Raw genomic sequence first — 18657 nt, forward strand, 5'->3', positions numbered from 1 at the left:
TATGGCGACTAGTATGGTTTGAATTTCCTCTCTGAGACTTCTGTTGAAATTTAATTGTCATCACGAAGGTATTAAGAGGTGCAGTTGGGGTGGGCACTTGGTTTAGTGGAGTAGTTTGGCTTGAGTCCCAGCACCGCTGATGCCAGCTTCCTGCTAACACAGACCCAGAGAAGGCATGGCAATGGCTCAGGTCACTGGGTTCCTGCTGCCCACATGGGAGACTAGGACTGGGGTCCTGGCTCCCACCTCTCTTGTAGGCATTTGGGAAGTGTAGGCATTTCTGTGCCGAGAAAAAGAGAGAGAGAGAGAGAGAGAGAGAGAGAGAGAGAGAGAGGATCTTTAAGGAGTTGGTAGGGAAGGAGGTGGATGAACGGCAACTCAGGCCTATACATGGTTCCTTTCCCTAACTGGAAACCATCTACAGCCCAATTAGACAAGAAACTAAAAGGCTGCCCTCTTGTGGTGGACTGGAGGGGGAGGGGGAGATGGGAAGGACTGAGCAGGAGGGGAGTGAAGGGAGGAGGAAGGTGGGATGGGAAGTCCCAAGTCGACGGCAGCAGGCAGTGGAGGTTAGTGGGCAGCATCTTCAAAGCCCTCTGTGAGCTCTGCCTCCCTGACACTCTCCCTTCATGGGCACCGCCACCTGATTAGGCCATGAGGAACTGGACCTTCTGAGGGGTCTCGAGAGGAACGGCCCCCTCCTAAGCGACAGGTGATGAACAGGTGACCATGTTTTCCTTTGTTAAAACTTCATGACCCTGTCACATTGGCCACAGCTGACCGGATGAGAGGGGGCCTAGAGGAAGGGCAGCTGTCCGCCCTGCAGTGGCGTGAGCGAGAGAGGAGAATGGGATGCTCGTTGTAAAGTGGCCGCATGGCCCGAAGCGAGACTCTCCGGGTGTAGCCTGCGTGGGCCACAGGGCGGGGTGGCTGACCACAGGGCAGCAGGGAACCAGGGAAGATGCGGAAAGGAGAAGCCACGGGAGGGTGGGCACCCTGAGCGACAGGGAGGTGTGCGGCACAGGCCAGAATTCCAGACGAGGGGACAGAAGTAGGCAAAGCAAAATAAGCAGAGATGAGAACCCTGTGCTAGGGCGGCAGGGCTCTGTCTGACCATAGTCCCCAGAGAAGCGACAACACATTCATTTCATCTGCTTTTTGTTACTTTTATTTTTATTTATCTTTAAAAGATTCATTTGTTTATTTGAAAGACAGAGTTTTATATATATAGAGAAAAAAAGAGACAGATCTTCCATCTGCTGGTTCATTCCCCAAATGGAGCCTAGAACTCCATCTCGGTCTCCTGTGTGGATGGCAGGGGCCCAAGCACTTGGGCTACCTTCTGCTTTCTCAGGTGTACCTGCAGGGAGCTGGATCAGAGGTAGAGTAGCCAGGACTCAAACCAGCGCTCATATGGGATACAGGCATCACAGGCAGTAGTTTAATCCACTGCACCACAATGCCAGTCCCTTTTTTTTTTTAAAATTACTTTTAATGTGGTCCCAGAAAACTTAAAATCATATGTGTGGTTCATATTATATTTCTCTCCAGCACTGTTGTTCCAGTTCTCTGTTGAGGACATTTCAACTGAGAGGTTTTTTTTTTTATGCTATTACTTCATTAAGAATCTTAATACCATAGGTGGGTGTTGCGTTGCAACAGGTTAAGCTGCTTCTTTGGGTCTCCCTGCATCCATGCTGGAGTGCCTTTCTTCAAGCCACGGCCACTCTGTTTCCCACTCGTCTCCCTGCTAATGTGCCTGGGAAGGCAGCAGAGGATGACCCAAGTACTTGAGTTCCCGCCACTCCTGTGGGAAACCTGGAAGGAGTTCAAGGTTTCTGACTTGGGCCTGGCCCAGCCACTGCTATTGCAGGCGTTTGGGGAGTGAACCAGTGGATGAAAGATCTTTTTCTGTATTTCCTTCTCTTTGTGTTAACCTGCCTTTCAAATGAATCAATCTGCTTTTTCTTTTCTTTCTTTCTTTCTTTCTTTTTTTTTTTTTTTAAAGCATTCTAAGTCTATGAAGCTTTGCATACCAACATCAAAAACAAACAGGTGCAGTAATACCTCTGGCTGTCCTGGAACCACTTGGAAGCTGTACAGAAATGCCAGGGGCCAGGTCCAGCCCAGGGAGGGAGACTCTGGGAAATGGGCCTGGACTTACATGTTTTTAAAAGTTCCTGGTGGTCGAGGCAGGCGCCCAGGGTTGAGCTATCATCAGCCTGATCCCTGTCCTGATTCTATGTGCTCTGCCATTTGTACTATGGCTCTTAATTTTTATTTTGAGTTGAACTAGCAGAACTGAGTTGGTTCACTATATACAACTTGAGATCGTTCAAATGGTTTGGAACTTGGACCGAAGGAAAGGCGGAGTTAATTTAGTCATCACTGAGACTTAGCTGAAAACCAACTTATCAAGAACATCAGACTCGGGAAATTTACTCACTGTCCGGCTGACGTCAGCACATCACGTAACCACACTGAAGTTTCCTCATCAATGAAGTGACGCACTGATCCAGAAATCTCTAAGGTGCCTTAAATTTCTGACTCAATTCCAGGAAAGATGTTGCAAATAAAAAATGCTAAACGTGTATCCTGCCCCCATGTTGAAAGGATGGGAATTCAGTTATGGGAACTTCAACAGGAGCAATAATATCATTAAAATGTTCAAATTGTCATTCAGATTTTATTTACAATATTTATTCCTGATTTGAAATGCCATTGCACTTGGAGGAGAAGGAAGCTTATCTTTCATTTGGACAGCTAGTGTTTTGCCTTGTGTCAAAGCCACAGCACACAACTGGGGCGGCTCTATGGAACCAGAGTGCAGCTTGTCTAAAACCAAGTTAGACAGTCAAGTCTCCACATCTGCCCTGCAAATCACGTGCCTCAGTTTTCTCATCTGTACAGTGGAGATGAGTTTATAATCATTCTGAGTATTGCTACTTATAAAGATTTTTTTGATTAAAATTGGAAACTGCACAGAAGTTTAAGTGTTGAAAATTTCCACTCCTTTCTACGTAGTTTACTGTTTTTCTAAATTTGAAATATGAAATTAAAAAAAAATTTAAAGCAATTTAATAAGTCAGGCAGTGCTTAGTTGGTCACAGAAACAAAAGTGGAGGTGCATACATACCGGGAATCCTGTTGAGCGTCACCCAGAAATGTTCGTCAGGACTGTAGGTGTCCTTGGACCAGGAGAGTAAGTCCCTGGCGAGTTGGTCTTGGAGGACAAAGTTGGCAAATTTCCTCGTGAGAGCCACATAGGCAGTGCCAAAGTAAATGGTCATGTTGTGAGGTGGGGGAGCTTTTAGTTTGGCTGTCTTATGCACGTAGGAATTTTTGCTGTCTAACAACTCCCGGTGGACGTATTTAGTCCGTCCAATGGCATGGGCGGGGGGCAGCACCCCGGGGGTGATGTTCTTCCCTTTGAACCCCTTCAGGTACTGGACGATCTCCCTGTTGCTTTTCAGGGGGAAGTCCTGCCCACAGGTGTTGATGAGGTACTTCCAGGGCACCTTGGAGGCCACGAGATCTTTCATGCAGTTCAGGTCAGCCTGCAGCCTGGAGATGCCGCCGTAGACTACTGGCTCCATCCTGGAAGCCAGGAAGGCGTTGGGGAAGCAGCTCAGTAGCTGCTGCACAGCGTCCTTAAATGCACCTGTTGCCTTCTCGTCCACGTGCACACAGTAGACATTTTGGGGCATGTAAATCGCCCTGAAGAGCCTCTCAAAAGTCCTGAAGTCCTTATGGATGGTCAAGGTGAAGGCTAGAGGGAAGTCAGCCTCTTCTTCGGACAGCGGCTCTGTTATATAATGGCTCTGGACCATGTACTCACGACAGGTGGATTCCTCCAGGGTCGTTTTCAGCGTATTTTCTGTTGTGTATAAAACCTTCCCGGAAACAATCTGCTGACAGGCGACGGCCAAGAGCGAAGCGTTGGACAGAGCTGCCCTCAGAAAACGTTTATTCTCCCACAACTCGCTGTGGTAAACAAACACGAAAACGAGGGCAGAAACGAGAGACATGCTGAAGAGACAGTGCTTCCAAGAGCCCATCATTCAAAACCAGGAAATGAGTCAGGCGTGTCCTGTGCTAGGATCCGAGCGGCGACTGATCTAACTCACAGTTGCTGGTGGCTCCAAAATTATCCTCTTGCTCCATGCGCCTGTGTCCCGCTGTTCTGTGTCCTTCCAGGTGCCGGGTTCCTGTCCTTTATCTCTCCTCCCTCCCCCTTCAGTGACCGCTGAGCTGCGTTTTCACTTTTCTTTGACACATTTCCGAAGTAGCTCTTTTGTATCGGCTTTTTCCCTGGTCAGTCTGCAACCTGTTACTACACACAAACAAACCGTCCCTGGGAGGTCCCGATTCCAAGGGCTCCACCTGTCCCCACAGGGAAATCACCAGCGGGTGGGGTTACCCACCGGCAAGTCATGGCTCTAGACTTCAACCCCAGCCTCGTCTCCTGGCCAAAGGCTGCTCACTGTGTCAGCTCCCCCCGGCTTCCTGTTAATCATTGCGTTCAACTGACCGGGTTTGTTTGCTTAAACAGCACTGCCAAGTTAAAAGCTTTCAGTTTGGAGCATGTGAACGCTGCCGGGAGACATTCTGTTAATAAAAATGTCGCGCTTAAAAATAAATCGCCTAACCCTCCCCCCAACCCCCTCCACCTGGGCTGGGTTTGCTCTACAGCTCGGCACCCGACTGCCTGTGCAGGCAAATTCTTCCCAAAGCTTGAATTTTCTCTGCTGCTCGGAAAAGTCCTTGAAAGGCATGTTAATTAGCCAGAGTGCCTCAGCATGCAGTACTCCGATGATAAAAGGCTCACTTATGTTAATTTTTAGACACTTATTTATTTTATTTATTTGAAAGGCAGAGTGACAGAGAGATCAACATTCACTGGTTCACTCCCCAGATGCTCCCAACAGCTGGGTTTGGGCTAGGATGAAGTCTGGAGCTAGGAACACAATGCAAGTCTCCTTTGTGGGTGGCAGGGACCCACGGGCTTGAGGCATCACCTCCTGCTCCCAAGGCTATACGTCAGCAGGAAGATGGCAGGGGACGAAGGGCCAGGACTTGAACTTAGGCATTCTATTTTGGGATTCATGCATTCCGGGCAGTGTCCTAACCTTTTTACCAGACACCTGCTCTGGTTAACTTCTTTAAAAATATATATTATATATATATACACACACACACACACACACACCCAAGGGAATGAACAGACTGCTGTCACCCAGAAATTGTATAAGGGCTAAATTTAGAGAATGAATGTCGAGTTTATTTCATCCAGCCCAAGTAGGATACAGGCAGACCATCCTGACACTTTGAGGCGGGAGAGAGAAGCTACGTCAGTTTTGGGAGTTTCTGAATTGGAGAGAAGCTGTTCGATTCAGATTTATAAATGCTTTAAAAAGAATTTCCTTATATATAGAAAAGTGAAAACAATTTACTACCATTAGTCAAGTGTGAGAATAAAATAACGTAAAGAGTCACCCTCCTGTCTAGTAACAAACAGGGTGGAGAAGTGGTATTGTGACTCCAGAGTCAACGAAAGCTCCCCGCTCACATACCCACCCCCGCCCCGCCAACACTCACACTTTCAGAAAATGACACAAGTAGGATCTCTCCCTTGAAGTCTTCTCACTCCTCCCTTATTCATGTCTTGCTCTGTGAAGGCATGCCAACTGAATTTCCCATCTACAATGGCACCGTTGAGTTCTGTGTTATTTAGCAGTTAGCTGCTCATGGACGAGACAGAGCGACCCTGTTGGCTCTGGGCTCACACTTTCCTCATCTGTCCTAGCTCCTAGCCTTGTCTCTACACAGCAGACAATCAGATATTTATTGATTGAATCTCAAGTTTTCATTTTCCTGATCGCATTAGTGAATGATTCCAGGCAGTAAAGATCTGTCAAAGGCATTTGTGTGTATGTATGAATAGGGCACATAACACACCTATTTGTCCAAGAATCCTCTTGATAAAATAATGGAATATTACAGATAGTTTGTAGGAATAGTGTTTTCACATCGTGGACTTTCATCTACCTTTTGCCCACAGACATCTACATTTTAATTTTATTAAGAACACAAGGGAGATGCAAGTTTACATCCTGCTTTTTGCAGCTAATAGCACATTATCCACGGTCTTCACCATCATGCTGTAGAGCCGAAGCCTGGAGCTCTTACTGTTTTTCTCTCCCCAGCCTCGCTGAATGCTAAAGCATTAATGAGGTGGCTGCAGGAGCACAGGGAACGAGGACAAGAGAGGATTCCAGGAACGTTCTCCAGAACTCAGTCAGTTTTAGGAGTCAGAGTCTACAGTGTGAGTCAGGTTCACACAGTCTTTTCTATTTAAAGGTCTTCAAAAGGTTCATGGAAAATGCCAACTATGAGAAAACCACACATGAGTTTCAAAGTATTGCAGCAAAGTAAATTTGACTTTTATTATGAAGATGTGCCTTAAAGTTTTATTTAGTTATTTGAAAGGCAGAGTGATAGAGAGATAGAGACAGAGAGATCTTCCACCTGCTGGTTCACTTCCCAAATGGCCGCAATGACTGGACCTGGGCCAGGCCAAAGCCAGGAGCCTGCAGCTCCACCTGGGCTTCCCAGGTAGGTGGCAGGGGCCCTTGCCCTCGGGCCGTCTTCCACTGCTTTCTCAGGCACTTTAGTAAGAAGCTGGGTCAGAAGTGGAGCAGTCAGGACTTGAACTGGTGCTCTGATATGTGATGCCTGCATCCAGTGGTAGCTTAACCTGCTACACAAAATTGTTGGCCCCTCACCATTTTTGAAAGAATGAATATAAATCTATTTTCTTGTTCTCTTGGTTGCTGTTGGGAAAGACTGTTCTCCTGGCCCTTTAGCCTTCCCAATGCTCTCTTTAATCTATTACGAATCATTCTTCTCAACTCTGGGCCCAGGCTTTATGCTCTTGCAATTGGGTGAAGTAGCAGGGCATGATGCTAATGAGTGATGCAAAAGAACAGAGACTGGGGACGGGTGCTGTGACATAGTGAGCTTAAGCCTCCACCTGTGGCACCAGCATCCCACATGGGCGCTGGTTCTAGTCCCGGCTGCTCCACTTTCGATCCAGCTCTCTGCTATGGCCTGGGAAAGCAGTGGAAGATGACCCAAGTCCTTGGGCCCCTGCACCTGTGTGGGAGACCCGGAAGAAGCTCCTGGCTCCTGGCTTCAGACCTGCCCAACTCCGGTCATTGAGGCCATTTGGGGAGTGAACCCGCAAATGGAAGACCTTTCTCTCTGTTCTCCCTCTCTCTGATTGTAACTCTACCTCTCAAATAAATAAAAAATCTAAAAAAAAAAAAAAAAAAAAAAAAAAGAACCGAGATTGTTCAACTCATGTTGAACATTAGATCAAAATTAATTATGTAAATTCTAAATTGGAAGCACTGTTCAGGTAAGAGAAAGCGTTCTAAAGACATTGTGAACCAGGATAGACTTGTGATTTGGTCACTTAAGAAATGCTTTTCTCCATAATACACACTCTTCTAAATTTCCAGTCCAGGAAAGAAACTTGATTTCTATTGCACTAAGAAAAGTGCACTTAGATTGACAAGTGTCTGTAGAAAGAGCAGGAAAAGCAAAGGGCCTGATTTCATTGTCCTTACCTTACTTATTCATGGACCGTGTGATGCCCAAGTGCCTTCCACACATTCATTTCAACGTGACATCACCTCTATGCCCAAGCCAGAAAACAGAAGCCACTGGAAATTTTCTTACTGTTTACCAAAGCCTGGTGAGGTCTCAGAGAAAGAACAGCTTGGATTACATGGATTTCTAATCTGAAACGTGTTGACGTTTTGTGCTTTCTCACTTCTCCAGTTGTTTTCCTCTACTTTCTTGGTGCATTTATTCATTTACTCTCATTCAGTGTTTTACCATCACCCATGTTTCTTTGCAACTACAGGAAATGGCCTGAAGCAACGGGGTTTAAAATAGCCAGAAGTGTGGGTTGAAAAGAGCCCTGGATTACGTTTCGCAAAGTCTCGGGGTGAACCGAGGCCATTTCTTGACAGGCATGGAGCCCTTTAACAAGTCACTTGATCCCACATCTCACAGCTTCCCATAGAATATGAGAAAACCAACCCTCACAGATCCTGCAGGCAGCAGGGGATTTTGTGAAAAATAAAAGGAAACTTATGATGAAAGCGACATTGAAAGAGTCTTTCAAAACAGAGTCACGAGGCCGTGAAGAAAGAGGGCTAGTGCGTGATTCTAGCTGCTGCCTGGGATGTGAACTTTTGTCATCTCCACTGGTTGACCACAGGCATCTGGACCGACCGAGACAGTCACACTGCTTAGAAATTTGAGAGCCATTTGGCCTCTCGTCTCAGGGACATTTCAATCCTGTTCCTGCACTTTGTTCTTTATCTTCTGTCCGTCACATAGCTCCTGTTCCCTTTCAGCATCTAAGTTCCTGTGTTTCCTGCCTTGCTTGGAACATTGATTCAGAGTTATCCGAAGCCGTGTCTCCCAAATTGCAATTCTGAAGACCTCCAAATAAAGTCATTGTTTTCACGCTTGTCATTTCTGAGTTTGCCCATCAAGGACAAACTTGATGCAGTGAGGAGAGGACCTCCAACTCCTAGCCGCAGGCTCCTCTGTGTCTTGGTTGCTCAGCTGTAAAGTCAGGACTTTCTGAAGGTGATTACCCAAGGCTTCTAGCTCAGGTCTGGTCAGTGATGTCAGAGCTAATTTCAGACCTGGAAGGGGAAGCCAGGGTGAAGGAAAGGGTGCGGGGTAGGGGTGGAGGAATGGGGCAGGTTGCGATGGTTTTAACTTAAAATAGCTGAGAAGAGAGTAACAGGGAAGTGCGAGAGAAAGCTGGTCTCTTCAAGCTCAGCCCTCTAAACACTTCCTTGGCGGGATTCAAGGCTTTGGCTGGAAGCTGAACAGTGAAGGCCACCTCAGTGGTGGTTAGAGTCTGCTCCCAAGGTACTTTTCAGTTGTATTTGCATATGGAAAGGCACCTGGCTACCCCAGGCTTTAAATGTCAAGTGCTGTGGGAGAAGTCTGAGGCCAAGAACCTCCCACATTTAACAGCCTGATTTATCTCTGACTTGGGTGTATTTTATTGGCTAGGTATTATGGGGAGAAGGTAGAACAATGACAGCTTGGTTGTTGTCAGCTTTCTGGACTTCTGCTCTTCTTCCGTGCTATTCCTCAGCAAGTCCCTGATGGGATGTTGAGGTTGTAGGCACGAAAGATCACTGCTGCAGGCAGAGTTCTACCAAAAGGAGGTCTTGAGCTGCTGATCACCAAGGATAACCTTCTGAAAGAAGGTAGCCTGCCGTTGTGAGCAGCAGAAGCAATACTCGGCCACCCACTCTTGGGTGTGTCTTCCCACAGTGCCAGGCTCTGCGGATCATTCCCAGCTGATCAGCGACTGGAGTCACAGGCCTTGATGTGGGATAAGTAGGCTGGTAGTTAATTTAGGTCTGTTGAGATGGAAGTCCCAAGCCCCCATATGTAATTCTATGCTCCTACTTGTCAATCTGTACACCCCCTTTCCCAGGACATAACTGTTTCATCAGGGACCTAAGGGGGGGACACAATGAAAATATGGATATTGGGTTCTACAATATTTGTGGAAGGTCCCGTATAATTCTACAGAATTTGTGGAGGTCCCATATAATTCCCAGGTGGCTTCATGCATGTAGAGGCACCACCAAAGCCAACAACTGGTGAGGGCTCTCTCCCCATCTCTCTCCCTCTGCCACATCTCCTCCCCTTGGGCAATTCTCTGGCCCATTGCCCTCTCATGACAACTATTTCTTGATGTGGGGCAAGCCACACTCATGTATGCATGAATGTTTACTTTCTCACTTTTTGATTAAGATTTGTTAGCATTTTTGTACCTTGGACGTGTCTGCACTTAGAATGCTTGTCTTTTTATAAGACAAGTGCCTGGATTGAAATTAATAACTCTAACCTACATCATCCTGAGGGATCAAAGGTGTCTGGAGGTGACTGCCTCCTGGTAGTTGTGCGGGCAAATTTATGCAAGGCGAATGGCAAATTCTGAATCTAATTTTAATCCAAATAGACTAAATTTATTGGCTGGCGCCGCAGCTCACTAGGCTAATCCTCCACCTAGCGGCGCGGCACACCAGGTTCTAGTCCCAGTCGGGGCGCCAGATTCTGTCCTGGTTGCCCCTCTTCCAGGCCAGCTCTCTGCTGTGGCCCGGGAAGGCAGTGGAGGATGGCCCAAGTGCTTGGGCCCTGCACCCCATGGGAGACCAGGAGAAGCACCTGGCTCCTGCCTTCGGATAGGCGCGGTGTGCCGGCCACAGCGCGCCAGCCGTGGCAGCCATTGGAGGGTGAACCAACAGCAAAAGGAAGACCTTTCTCTCTGTCAAAAAAAAAAAAAAAAAAAAAGTAAAAAAAAAAAAAGCAAATAGACTAAGTTTATCCTACATATCTGAGCAATCAGGCAACATGCTTAATTCATAGCTCTCTGCTACGGCCTGGGAAAGCAGTGGAAGATGGCCTGAGTCCTTGGGCCCCTGCACCTGTGTGGGAGAACAGGAAGAAGCTCCTGGCTTCTGGCTTTGGATTGGCGAAGCTCCGGTCATTGCGGCCATCTTGGGAGTGAACCAGTGGATAGAAGACCTCTCTCTCTCCCTCTCTGTAACTCTACCTTTCAAATATATATATATATATATATATATATATATATATATTTAAAAAGAACATAGGTAAAGCAGTTTAACAGTCAACTATAATATTTAGTAATACCAAAGGCAGCTAGTAGATTAAGGAGTCACGGCCATAGTGAGAAGTTAATGAACAAGGTCAAAGTGATGAGTGGAGAGATACTGGAGGGCTGGGCCTGGACAGCTGGCCTCAATCTGCAGAGGGAGGCTTCTGTCCCTACAGGAAGCTCTTCCTCCTTCTTTTTGTTAAGATTTATTTTGTTTTAAAAAGTTATTTGAAAGGCAAAGTTACAGAGCAAGGGAATGACAGAGAGAGATCGTCCATATTTTGGTTTACTTCTCAAATGGCCGCAACCTGGGCTGGGCCAGGCAGAAGCAGGCCTTGGGATTGGGGTCTCCTCTCCAAGACTGCAGTCTGTAAGGAACTGCTGGACCCCTGCTGGCTCTTTGGCTGATCTGTCACAGGTGGGAAAGATCCTCTATGTCGACCCAAGACCCAAGGTGAAAGATAAGGAAACCAGAAAAGCAGCTGTACGTTTGGTAACATCTGAGCTTACTTATTGATCTGTCATTAACGTCTGAAGATGGATTTTCATAGAATTGCAATACTACCCTATTACTTTCCTTAAAATAAAATTCTTGATTTGAAAGGCAGAGTGACACACACACACACACACACACACAGGAGAGAGAGAGAGACAGACAGACAGAGGGAGATCTTCTATCCACTGGGTCATCCCCCAAGTGTCCCCAACAGCCATGTCTGGGCCAGGCCTAAGCCGGGAGCCAGGAACGCCACCCAGGTCTCCCATGCCGGTGGCAGGAACCCAGGTATCGTGCCATCTTCTGCTGCCTCCCCCGAAGCCGGACCAGAAACAAGAAGCAGCAAGACTGGAGCAGGCACTCTGCTATGGGATGCGGGCATCCGGAGTGAAGATTAACCTGCTGTGCCACAACACCCGCCCCCTCTATTACTTTTCTCTGTGGCCCAGGGCCTCGTTTGCAGTTTCACCTATTATCACATGAAATGCATACCTCACAGGAATGTTTCGGGAGTGACTAATTGAAGTATGTTTTAAATGCCAGACTGTACCGGGTACCTTATTAAATCCTGGAAACATTACCCTTTGCCTGAAGGGAATTGAATCACCTACCATAAACCATTAAGTTAGAACTGAGCACTGGTCCTCCCATAAAATGCTGAAAGTTCTAACTTCCACACATTCGACACTTGTGATTTAACAAGACAGACCAAAAAAAAAAAAAAAAAAAATCATAGCTCCTTGTGGGCACACTGCATCACAAACTAACGTACAAACATGCTACTCTTTGCGAAAACTTTCAGAAACTGAAATCTCACGTGTGCTAACCAAGCAGTTCATTCACTCACTCAGCATTGCCTCTGTACTCTTCTAGGTTCCAGAAATAGAAAACACAAATGTAGCCCAAATGGGTGCCAGTCTACAGGATCTTAACTGGTCTCCGGGGATAAGCAGAGTGATGGGAGGGCGGGGGCGGGGAGAAGTGTTCTCTCTGATTTCCTTCCTCCAGTATTTTTCCAGTAAGTTCTTACCCAGGAGGATAAATTGCCTGAAAGTGGCTTACAGGAACACTGGGCCTCTTAAGGCAAAGGCAGTTTAACCATAAAGTTTATAAGGGAGATTAACAGAAGCTGGAATGTGATAGTGCAAAGACCTCTTTGCCTTCAGTCCCAACCCTGAGGCTGCTCTTAGAACCCCAGAGACACAATACAAGGGGCCTGGAGTCTGGATTTCTCAAGCTACTGAAGTTCAAGTGCTACCCCACACCAGCTTATCCTCTCTCTACAGAATCCTGGAGGGCTTCGAGTTGAACGCCCCCCACTCCAGAAGGTTGGGTGGGTGTTGTGACAGGGAGGATCGGGCCACCACCTTCGACACTGGCACTGCAGGCTCCAGTCTTGGCTGCTCTGCCTCCAAGTGCTAGACCCCTGCCACCCACATGGGAGACCCGGATATTCAGGGAGTGGATCTTGAGGCTCAAAGCCTATAATGTAAAGGTAAGAGCCAGCCTCTCATCTGTCTCCCTTAGCCCAAGGTGTCCTTGCCTGTCCTTTATCAGAAGGAATTCATTAACTTAAGAGTGGTACAGCTGGCCCAACGAGGTTCTAATCACCAGACTCAAGGAGTCATTGCTTCTCCCATAGATAAAACCCTGTAGGCCACTATTGTACAGAGGGCTTTGTACAGATGAACTCCAGGTCCAGGCAGGGAAGTTCCAGGTCTGGGGCAGAAGGTTCTACCATGTACATGTAACCCCCAGACCAACTGGAGCCCACCCGACCATCATAAATTCTTGAAAGAGCACAGCATTGCTGACCAGTCAAAGGAAGGTTCTGAACACCACTGACCAACAAGGAACTTGAACATGAGCTGATCATATACCTCTCAGCTCCAGTTTCAATCTATAAGAACCTTCACCCTTGCCGGTGCTGCGGCTCACTAGGCTAATCCTCCGCCTAGCGGCGCCGGCACCCTGGGTTCTAGTCCCGGTCGGGGCGCTGGATTCTGTCCTGGTTGCCCCTCTTCCAGGCCAGCTCTCTGCTGTGGCCAGGGAGTGCAGTGGAGGATGGCCCAGGTGCTTGGGCCCTGCACCCCATGGGAGACCAGGAGAAGCACCTGGCTCCTGGCTCCTGCCATCGGATCAGCGCGGTGCGCCGGCCGCAGTGCGCCAGCCGCGGCGGCCATTGGAGGGTGAACCAACGGCAAAGGAAGACCTTTCTCTCTGTCTCTCTCTCTCACTGTCCACTCTGCCTGTCAAAAAAAAAAAAAAAAAAAAAAAACCTTCACCCCTAATTCCCTGGGGAGCCCGAGAACTAAGCACGAGCTGCCCTGCTCTTTGCTCTGCACGTTGGGATAAACACCTACTTTCATCCTCCACCCCACGTCAGTGATTGGCTTTCTGTGCATTGAGAGAGAGGACCCAGGTCGGGGGGGGGGGGGGTCCTATAACAACAGCTCCAACTAGTATGAAGGTTGCTCTGCAACAATTGCTTTGTCTCTGTCTCTCTGCCTTTCGAGTATATAAAAAATAAATAAATACTTATATTTTAAAAGACTTTAAAAAATCATTATATTAAAAAAAAGGGAAAAAAGGAGTTGCTGGGGAGAACCCTTCCTGGATGCAGCGGGGTCTCCACTCAGCCCCTCTAGTGCAGGCTCGGCACACATAATCCCCAGCATTTCCCTGGGACCACTCTCCAGTTCCTCCTCCCCAGCACCACGGAGCGGGGCTTTCTGTAGAAAAGCAAGCTTTGGTCTCCCTGCACAGAGTTCTGCTTAAGCTCCTGCCTTTCCATTTAGTTCCTGGTAAGAAATCTCCCAGCTTCGGAGCCAGGGAGATCTTTGGTAGCCTTGGGTCTTGTTTCACACCAGTGTCCCCAGGGGAAAGTGAATTGCAAGGTGACAACAGGAATTAGTGGAAGATGCCCAGGCTGGGAGTCAGCAGGCCAGTTTCTGCCTCTCTAAGCTGAACACCTAGAAAGAACCACTTCTTGGGTAAACCCTGGGCTCTTCTGAGGCAAGGCAAGTATACTCTTTTTTTTTTTTTTTTGCTAACAGTGCACCATTGTATTTTCTGAAGTTTTATTTATTCATCTTTATTTGAAAGGCAGAGGTAGAGACAGAGGAGAGTTCATTCATTGGTTCACTTCCCAAATACCTGTAATAGCTAGGTCTGAGTCAGGCTGAATCCAAGAGCCTGGAACTCTCTGGGTCTCCTACATGGGTGACAAGGACTTAAGTACTCAACCACCATCTGCTGCCCCCCAAGATTACATCAACAGGAAGCTGGATTGGAGGTGGAGTAGGTGGGACGTGAACCAGGCACTCTGATAGGGGATGTGGGTGTCCCAGGCAGCAGTTAAACCTGCTGTTCCACAATGCCGCCCCTCCCTTCCAGAAATGAAATGATTCCTGTTTTGGGGACTAAGCTATGTGCATGTGTACATTCATCCATGCCTCTCTCTTCCCCCCAAAACAGTCTGAAGCTTGAAGCAGCTTATGAAATTCAACAGAGTTAAAAAGATTTTGCAGGTGTACAGAACCAAGAAGAGGAATAGCAAATCAACAAATCTAAAAAAGACCCACTCTTGAAAATACTCTAGAAACCCAACCGTTTTACTGGAAGATTTATTTAGTTATTTGAAAGCAGAGTTAAGAGAAAGAGCAATTTTCCATCTGCTTGTTTACTCCCCAAGTGGCCACAATGACCGGAGCTGGGCCAGACAGAAGCCAGGAGCCAGGAGCTTCATCTGGATCTCCCAGGGGGGTGGCAAAGTCCCAAAGACTTGGGCCATCTTCCACTGCTTTCCCAGGCATATTAGCAGGGAGCTGGATTGCAAGAGGAGCAGCCAAGACTGGAACTGGCGCCCACATGGGCGCAAGCGGCAGCTTTACCTGCCTTGCCTCAACATCAGCCCCAAGCGCAACTGTTTTAATGGAGTTTCTTTTTGGGTGTAGGGATTATCAGAAATAAACACTTTCTCCAATTTTCTTATTTTCAAAAGTGGTCATGAATTATTTTTCTCATTGGAAAAGAACAATTGCAATGGCCTTGGCCGGTGACCTCCTTCCTTATCTCCCACTGTGTAGCAGGTGCTAGGCGGAGGTCTACAACACAACTTCCTCATAGCACCTACTCATAGCTTTGTCATAGTCTGGCATGCTTGCTTGCTTCCTTTTATCTTTTCTTTTAAAGATTTATTCATTTATTTGAAGGGCAGAGTGACAGAGAGAGAGAGAGAGACAGACAGACAGACAGACAGAGAGAAAGGTCTTCCATTTGCTGGTTCATTCTCTAAGAGCCCACAACAACCAGAGCTGGGTCGGGCTGAAGCCAGAAGCCAGGAACTCAGCCTGGGTCTCACATGAGTGGGAGGGACCCATGCATTTGGGCATCACCTGCTGCTTCCCAAGGTGCCCGTTAACAGGAAGCTGGAGGTGGGAGTGCAGCCAGGACTTGAACTCTGAGGCTGCATCTTAAGTGCAGTTCCTAACACCTGCCCCCAGAGGCCGCTCTTCCCTCTAAACACCCATTCTGCTTTCTTATCTCTGCCCCCCAGCCTGCTCTGCTCCTCATTCACTGCCCACCACATGGAGAACTGGCAACCCACCAAGAACATGAAAAACGGCGAATGCACACTTAGAAAATAGGATGGCTCGTAAGCAGAAGCAATAATGCTGTTCTTTCTTTCACTGAGGTAGCTTTTGAAAAGAATACCGACTGTTAACAGAGGTGTTGTGAAATAAGCTCTCTTGTACTCACACTAGAGGAAAATGAGAACATAGAGCCAACTTTGTTATATTTACCAGGAACTCAAAATATTCATCTCTCTCAATCCAGCAGGTTTTAATTCCAAAGGCAATACACTAAAGTGTGGTAAAGCTTTATGGCTTAAGAGAAAAGACATTACTTATTTTTCTATTATTCACCACTGATGACAATAACATTTTACATGGTAAAAGCAACTAGGAGGAACACTCAGCCGTGGAGGAATTGGTAAGCAAATTATGGTACATTTTCTATGAGAAAGAATGCAAAAATTGTTTTATATTTCCAATAACAGGGAAATGACTGCCTATTGCAGACTGAAAGTAGCAGGATCTGAAATGACATAATCAGTGTAACTGAGCTGCACACAAATGCACAGAGAAAAATAATGCAGAGCTGTTAACAGCAATTATGTCTCAACAAAACAGTTTTACTGTCTTGTTCATGCTTTTTCATACTTCCTGGATTTTCTGCAATGAGACTGAATGTTGCAATGAGAAGAAAAGTTTCTAAATTTTCTACCCGCCAATAACTGGTTCCAAATTTTGCACAAAAAGGAGGTTCTTCAAGATTCATGCCAGCCTGGCCTACAGAAGGTGTCCGTTCACCACTCACCACAAAGCCGTTGTGCGGCACAAGGATCAGAGGGGTAAAATCCGCTTCTAAGACACTGGATTCTGAAACCACATTCGACTACTGTTTACAAAACCGCTTTGGGTGTCTGATGAAAACGTGTGACATCAATGTCAGGAGACATTGAACGTGCACAGTCTGCAAGCGCACAGGGTGTTCAGTGACGCGCCAGAAGCAGAATTCATTTTGCACAACTTCCCTAAAACAGATATGCCAAATGGTCTACAGGATGTCCATACAGCCTGGAAACTGGTGAATGCACATAACACCGCCAAGGACATTGCCAGTATCACACACACACACACACACACGCACACACACATGCACACGCTGTAGACTTTATGTTGAATGGAAATCGAGTTCCACATACTGGAATTGAGTTGAGCGTGACCCAGAAATGCTCATCAGGAGAGTAGTTGTCCTTGGACCACTCGAATAAATCGATGGTCCTCGGGTTTTGAAGAACAAAGTTAGCAAATTCCCTTGTAAGAGCCACATAGGCGGAGCCAAAGTAAATGGTCAGGTTATGAGGAGCAGGTGCCTTCCTCCTCCAAGTCCACACCATGAAGGAAAACCAATGGTGGCCGGTGCCGCTGTTCACTAGGCTAATCCTCCACCTTGCGGCGCCGGCACACCGGGTTCTAGTCCCGGTCGGGGTGCCGGATTCTGTCCCGGTTGCCCCTCTTCCAGGCCAGCTCTCTGCTGTAGCCCGGGAGTGCAGTGGAGGATGGCCCAAGTGCTTGGGCCCTGCACCCCATGGGAGACCAGGAGAAGCACCTGGCTCCTGCCTTCGGATCAGCACGGTGCGCCGGCTGCAGTGCGCCAGCCATGGTGGCTCTTGGAGGGTGAACCAACAGCAAAAGGAAGACCTTTCTCTTTGTCTGTCTCTCTCACTATCCACTCTGCCTGTCAAAACACACACACACACACACAAACACCATGGTAATTCTGCTCCAGGTGCGTGTATTTGGTCCTTCTGATAACAGGAGGAGGGGGCAGCCCCCCGGGGGTGATGTTCTTCCCTTTGAACCCTTTCAGGTACTGGACGATTTCCCTGTTGGTTTTCAGGGGGAAGTCCTGCCCACAGGTGTTGATGGTGTACTTCCAGGGCACGTGGGAGGCCATGAGGTCCTGCAGGCAGTTCAGGTCGGCCTGCAGCCTGGAGATGCCTGCGTAGACCACAGACTCCCTCTTTGAAGCCATAAAGGCATTTGCAAAGCAGTCCAGTAGCTTTCCCACGAGGTGTTTGAGAGCGGCTGGCACCTTCTTATCCACATGAACACAGTAGATGTTCAGGGGCGTGTAAATGGCCCTGAAGAGCCTTTCGAATGTGTCAAAGCCCTTGTGCATGACCATGACGTAGGCCAAAGGGAACTCGGCTTCCTCTCTGGACAGAGGTTGCATTATGTAGTGGTTGTGCATCAAGCACTGTTGGCAAGTTACATGTCTCAGTGGCGTCATCGGCATATTCGCACGCGAGAGAATTTTCTTTCCTGTCATGATCCTGTCACAGGCTTCTGCAAGGACTGAAGCATTTGAGATTTCCTCCAGGCTCAGGTATTCTCAAGAGACTAAACTGTTGGTATACAGCCGGAGAAGAGTCATAGACACGGCCATAAGCCCTGTGACGAACACAAGCAACTTCCGCTTCATTTTTCGTGCCATCTCTTCTTCATGTGTCACTTGCTGGACTTCATACCATTACTGAAGTCGGCCTGCAGGTCCTTGCCCAGGCCCTCAAGCAATCTGCTCTAACTTCTCATGTCTGGTAAGATGAGGAGAATGACTGTGCATTGAAAGGAAGCTATTCTCTGATACAAAAGGAATGCAGTGGATCTGAGAAGATGAGACGCTGAGACAAGCCGACAGACTCAACACCTCCGTCTAGTTTAATGTCAAGTTAAGACCCCGCCACGCTAGCCAGGGCTGCCAGGCCAGCTCCGGGTGGTGTTCCTCCATAGGGCAGGGGTGGGGTGCGTGTCTGTCTTGCAGCGCTTTCTCCCCTGAGAGTGCCACACTCAGGATCACTGATGTC

General features: G+C 47.7%; 2 protein-coding genes across 2 annotated transcripts; both read right to left on the reverse strand.

Annotated features, from left to right (window-relative positions):
* Positions 1-750: 750 nt before the first annotated feature.
* LOC149126832 (N-acetyllactosaminide beta-1,6-N-acetylglucosaminyl-transferase-like) lies at positions 751-4628 on the reverse strand. The gene is made up of 2 exons (XM_089333564.1): positions 3137-4628; positions 751-905 (listed from the first exon to the last, which is right to left on the reverse strand). Exons 1-2 carry the CDS (start codon positions 4059-4061, stop codon positions 751-753), a joined length of 1080 nt encoding a protein of 359 aa, XP_089189690.1. The 5' UTR covers positions 4062-4628.
* Positions 4629-16682: 12054 nt separating this feature from the next.
* Positions 16683-18089, reverse strand: LOC103349711 (N-acetyllactosaminide beta-1,6-N-acetylglucosaminyl-transferase). Its single transcript, XM_089333566.1, has 3 exons — positions 17551-18089; positions 16993-17170; positions 16683-16760 (listed from the first exon to the last, which is right to left on the reverse strand). The coding sequence occupies exons 1-3, from the start codon at positions 18087-18089 to the stop codon at positions 16683-16685; spliced, it is 795 nt and encodes a 264-aa protein (XP_089189692.1).
* Positions 18090-18657: the final 568 nt, after the last annotated feature.

The sequence above is a fragment of the Oryctolagus cuniculus genome, chromosome 5, assembly GCF_051225735.1.
Source record: "Oryctolagus cuniculus isolate XC-2025 breed Fujian yellow rabbit chromosome 5, ASM5122573v1, whole genome shotgun sequence".
NCBI classification, from domain to species: Eukaryota; Metazoa; Chordata; class Mammalia; order Lagomorpha; family Leporidae; genus Oryctolagus; species Oryctolagus cuniculus.

Excerpts from the sequence above, each read along its gene's own strand:
- LOC103349711 (XM_089333566.1), bottom strand. The coding sequence starts at position 18,089 with ATGCCGATGACGCCACTGAGACATGTAACTTGCCAACAGTGCTTGATG. Across the intron at positions 17,171-17,550 it reads AATTACCATGGTGTTTGTGT|GAGGAAGGCACCTGCTCCTC; the intron begins GTGTGTGTGTGT and ends GTGGACTTGGAG. Across the intron at positions 16,761-16,992 it reads TCACGCTCAACTCAATTCCA|ACTGTGCACGTTCAATGTCT; the intron begins GTATGTGGAACT and ends GTGCGCTTGCAG.
- LOC149126832 (XM_089333564.1), bottom strand. The coding sequence starts at position 4,061 with ATGATGGGCTCTTGGAAGCACTGTCTCTTCAGCATGTCTCTCGTTTCT. Across the intron at positions 906-3,136 it reads GACGCTCAACAGGATTCCCG|GCTACACCCGGAGAGTCTCG; the intron begins GTATGTATGCAC and ends TGGCCCACGCAG.